Source organism: Mycetomoellerius zeteki, unplaced genomic scaffold (genome assembly GCF_001594055.1).
Source record: "Mycetomoellerius zeteki isolate Tzet28-1 unplaced genomic scaffold, Tzet1.0 scaffold246, whole genome shotgun sequence".
NCBI lineage: Eukaryota > Metazoa > Arthropoda > Insecta > Hymenoptera > Formicidae > Mycetomoellerius > Mycetomoellerius zeteki.
In genome coordinates this window covers 25,847-31,025 of record NW_017257223.1, presented here as the reverse complement: position 1 = coordinate 31,025, position 5,179 = coordinate 25,847, and the positions used below count along the sequence as shown (strand labels likewise).

The following is a 5,179-nucleotide window of genomic DNA, read 5'->3' as shown; positions in this document are numbered from 1 at the left end:
GACATAAATCGGGCTGAAAAATACATACATATCTAAGCAATATTCATATCTAAGCACCAAGTACACTTACGGACATGATTATTATCTCATTTTAATTGTAAAAATCTTCCTTAATATATACATTTTTTAATAACATCAATTTGTTTAAACAAAACAATTTTTAATTACATAAGCGAGTTCATTCCAGTAAAGGATACGCTGTAGCGTCCCTTTCATGATATGATATTATACCTCCATAATAATATCAAAAGAATATTTTTAATATATTAAATTTCAAAAATAAAATAAATATTTCAATATACTTGACGGTTACCGCGTCTCCTCATTATACTTACCAACATGGAGTTTAAAAATAAATTTATTCGTTTTTCGACATATTGTGGGTGTTCATCACTTTGTACAAAGATTTGCAAGCCTTGTTCTCCACTATATGTATTCGTTTGAAATATATCACTAAATACTATATAGCCTAATTGCTCCTTAGTTCTTAAAGTATTGTAGCACGGTTCCGCAATAATTAATTTCAAGAGCTGTAAGAGCATATTCGACTCTGTTGATTGTAAACCAGTTGAATAATATACCATTGTACAAGAATTTTCATGTACATTATTTTCTGCTTCAAACAAAAAGTGACAACCTGTAAACACATATATTACATATTGCTACAAATTGTTGCATACTAAATCATATAATCAATATTAACTCAAGATCCAATCTAATTTCTAAGATAAAAATTTTATTATAGATAAAAAAATGTTTTCATTATCAAATAATTTTGTATTATTTATACATATTTCTTTTTTATATTGAAATAGATTACATTTTTCATTTTCATATTTTTATATTTTTGTCTATAATAAACCTAGCATTTATATGAAATTATATTAGAAATTAGAAATAATAAAATTTTTCACGAAATTCTTTAACGGCAGATTGTACCAACGCTACTTTCAACTTTAAACAAGACTTAAAACTCTGTCCTTCTCTACTTCCCTCTCGGCTTTAAAAAAATCTATGAAAAGGAGACCAAATTCAAGCAGCCGGTCGTGAAAATGTTCGGTTCGATTTCAGGCTACGGAAAATCATTTTATGGAAGAACATATCCGACGAAACCTGTCGAAGAAAACTGTGAGCTAGAAGATTTTACCAACAGTTCGTGTGCGCTCGCTAGTATCAGGTGTTTGAAGTATTCATTGATGCATTCACATTTGAATCAAATAGAATAACATTTTATATAAATTGGAAATTCCGGAATAAAAATATAACGTGCATACATGTGTAACCCGTGCACGTTATCATGTGATACAGAAATACTTCCAACTTTCCTTTTAATATTCTCGATGTACATTTTTCGTGTTTTAAGGCCACTTTAAATTTTTGAGTTTGATCTCCTTTTTACTCCGCGAGAAAATTAAAGTAACGTTAGTGCAATCGGGCATAAACATATTAATTTTATCAAATTATCATAAATGAAATTTTATCACGTTATATGCTTACCATCTTCTAGTTTAATGTCACGGGACAATACTAGTTGCTGTTCTAACAAGGGTATTCTATTGGATACTCCAGTTGTTAACTTAGACTCAATTAGTTTAATTATATCTCTAGCTTCCATTACAGTCACATTACCATATATTAAGCACTCGACGTGCATCTTACTGAGTAGCTGTGGTATAAACCGCTGGAGACTCTCGATACTTACATCTATCATAGAATAAATAATATAATCATAAATACATCAGAAATATTAATTGTACGTCATTAATATGTGCTGTTATTGTGCTAAGAACTAAAAGAAATTGAAAGAAAGAGAGAGAAAAGAAAATAATTTTTTACAAAAAGTACAAGTTTTCTTTTATGCTTACAGGTAGTCGTTTCCAGTAATTCTGAAATGAGAATACGTTCCTCTGATAATAGGACTCTAATATAATATTCAGCTTGATCGTAGCAGCGAAATTTTTCAAGTTTCTGATGTACTGTAATAATTCTATATAAATATGTTGCTTAATTAAACTAAAAATATTGATTGTATTTATTGTACGTACTTTTTCCTTTAGGATTTCAAACCTCTTCGGATCAACCTTAAAATTTATCATTCGATCCATAATGTTTTCCAACAGCATACGTTGTTTGTTATCATAACCACCTATAGAGAGCTATAAAAAGAATTGACCTTTTAAATTATAAATTTATTTTAATAAAACAGTTGATAAACATTATTACATAGAAAAAGAATTGTGCATAATTAAGAATAAGAAATTAGAAATAAGAAATAAATGATTCCTCTGAAAGCAATATTTTATGTATATGTGTAAAATAGCGTTTGTTTTAAACATTACTAATATTAATAACAAATTGAATAATAATTTATTCTAATAAACATTCAAATTTATTTAAATAATAGACATTATATTTTTATTTATTGTTATTATATATGTACTCACTGATATTCCATAGTAAGTAGAATCAAATTCCCATTGTAAACCAGCTAAAACAGCATCATATGTATATTCCGCAAGAGAATCATACAACAGATCATTAAAGAAATAAATCAAATTGCAACTAAGGGAATCCGTACGGGGAAATGAGCTATAAATTAGAGACAAAACAAACATTGTGCATAATTATAAAAAATATTTTTTGTATATTTAATTCTCATTTGCAAGTAATAATATTTTAAGAATCATAATTGCCAAATAAAGTTTATCTTTTTTTAAATAGTTTCAATGGTAACCAACTTATTAATATTATTTGCACATTAATATGCACATTAATATATGCATACCAAATAATATTAATACGTTAATTATCACTGAAACTGTTAAAAAAAAATAAACTTAATTTTGCATCCACTATCAACTAATTTCGTCATATTGTGAATTAATAATTAAACTCGTTTAAGTTGCCAGAATATTTCAAAATTACATTTAAAAATATTTCGGCATTAAATATTTAATTAGAGCAGCAACATATCTTTTACAATCACGTAATACATACCAGACGAAATGGAAGTTCATTCTTGCTCTAGGCACAAGAAATTCATCGTCCTTTTTATACCAAAGTCTTACAAATGATGTATCCTCCAAAATAATGGGAAACTTTTGAACCTGTAAAATTTCACCTGTTAATGTATACAATGACATGCAAATATATACATAATGAAATCAAATACAATAGGGCAAAGGACAATTTCATGTACAAAAACAAATCAAAACCAAAATTGTTGCATCGCACTTTCCTTATTTGTATCACAATCTGTTAGCTTCCTGTCGTGTAAACTACCGTTTAAAGATCGGCACATATTTTTGTAAAGTTAGTACAGAAATATTATATTCAGACGCACTTCATACGTAATTATTACATAAACAACTACACATGTGTAAAAGAGACAGAATTTATTTTACGTTACTCTAACATTAATTAAATTCTATTTCATATCATCAAATTTCACGATAGAGTTTACGCTTCATGGAGATTTTGCTTTGAGTATCTCAATGTGTGATCAAGAATTAATACTAACAAAAGATTATAATTTTAATTACATTAGTTTGTGGCTTGATATCAAATATAGTTGCTATAAATTCATTCTTGGGAGGCAATTTCAAGACATCGTTAAAACCAGCGGAATTCCACATATCCATTGTTTCCTTGTGTACCTTCACCTTCTTATATTTAGTACCGTACCATCTTTCAGTTTCATTCGCTATATTTTCATATGCTTTTGCACCTACGTAAATCCTAACATTTTGTGGCGTCAAATATCCCATTATTTCCTCGATTAAGTCAGGTCGCCATTCAGGGTAAATACACTGCGCGCATAAAACTTCATTCATAGGAAATTCTTGCAACGCTCGAACCGTACATTTCACGTAAGTATGAGGCAGAGACTTCTCCTTAAAACGAAAGTTTATTCTCGCAATATCTGTACATTCCTGCAAATGTACAAAATGTCTGGTAAATTACGATAGCATAATTCTACATAAAATTATAATTTATTTCGTTTTTAATTACATCGTAGATCCATTTGATTGGTCCTTTCAACTTAAGCATATTGATATACTGAAACATCAGTAGAACAATATTTTCGATATGCTTAATACCTTCTTCGGTTAAATCGACAAGAATATAGAACATACTGAAGCCTCTGGCAGCAAGATGTTTTCCAGATACTAAGAAGTTACACCACCCATTGGCTTTTAAAGCCGATAATAATGAACCTTTTCCTTCATGTCCAAACAAATGAGAAACGTAATCTTCAGGCTATATTGACAAATTAACAATAAATGTAAAAATATATATATGTTCACACACACGCACGCACGCGCGAGCGCGCGCGCGCACACATACGCACACATATACAGGGTGGCCCATTTTAATTTCCCCAGGCAAATATCTCGAAAAATATGGAAGATATAGAAAAATGTTTCAAATGGAACGGTTTCGAGGGGGGCGTATTTTGATCATGTAGTTTTTTTTCTAGGTGGAGGCGCTAAAAGGATGTAAAGATCACTCCACTTTTTTGAATGGAATTGTATGATTTTTTTACACAATTTGATTCCTCTAATTATTCTGCATATAAAAGTATTAAGATAGTAATATCAAAAAATCAATAATTGACGAGATATTTTACACTTTATTCTGGCACATACTGACATAAAATGTTAAATAACTCGTAAACTATTAACTTTTTAGTAATCGTACCTTAAAACTTGTATGAATAGAATAATGTACAAAAAAGTTCTGAGCTTTAGATTTCATACAACCGAAATAACAATTTAAATTTTATATATCTTCCCGCCCTTTTGCGGTTTTAAAGCTTTAACATTTGGCCTTCTAAAATGCCATACGGTTTGGCGTTTGATGCACATTATCTCAAAAATCAGTAGTGTTCACGATGGCAATAACAAAAGAGCATATTCGATTTTCCGTCCACTTCGCGTTTCATCTGAAGAAAAATGTTGTTACAACCGGGTGAAACAATCACGACCGCTACCAACAACAATTGACCAATTTGAGCGATGCATTAGAAGAAAAGAGGCCATTTACTGGCCAAGGACGTCGTAAAGTGATCTTGCTTCATGACAATGCTTGACCACATGTTGCGAAAGCGACTCAGGACCATATCTTTGCGTTAAGCTGGGAACTTCTTCCGCACGCGGCGTATAGCCCAGACATGGCG

General features: G+C 30.1%; 1 protein-coding gene across 1 annotated transcript in view; it reads right to left on the bottom strand.

Annotated features, from left to right (window-relative positions):
• Positions 1-4: 4 nt before the first annotated feature.
• LOC108723628 (insulin-degrading enzyme-like) overlaps positions 5-5,179 on the bottom strand; it is a gene marked incomplete at its 3' end in the record, with an annotated part of 10,959 nt that continues 5,784 nt past the window's right edge. The window contains 10 exon segments of the mRNA XM_018449523.1: positions 5-13; positions 336-637; positions 1,498-1,704; positions 1,866-1,949; positions 1,952-1,976; positions 2,046-2,156; positions 2,445-2,589; positions 2,998-3,107; positions 3,543-3,932; positions 4,012-4,260. Coding sequence (XP_018305025.1) covers positions 5-13; positions 336-637; positions 1,498-1,704; positions 1,866-1,949; positions 1,952-1,976; positions 2,046-2,156; positions 2,445-2,589; positions 2,998-3,107; positions 3,543-3,932; positions 4,012-4,260 — 1,632 coding nt within the window.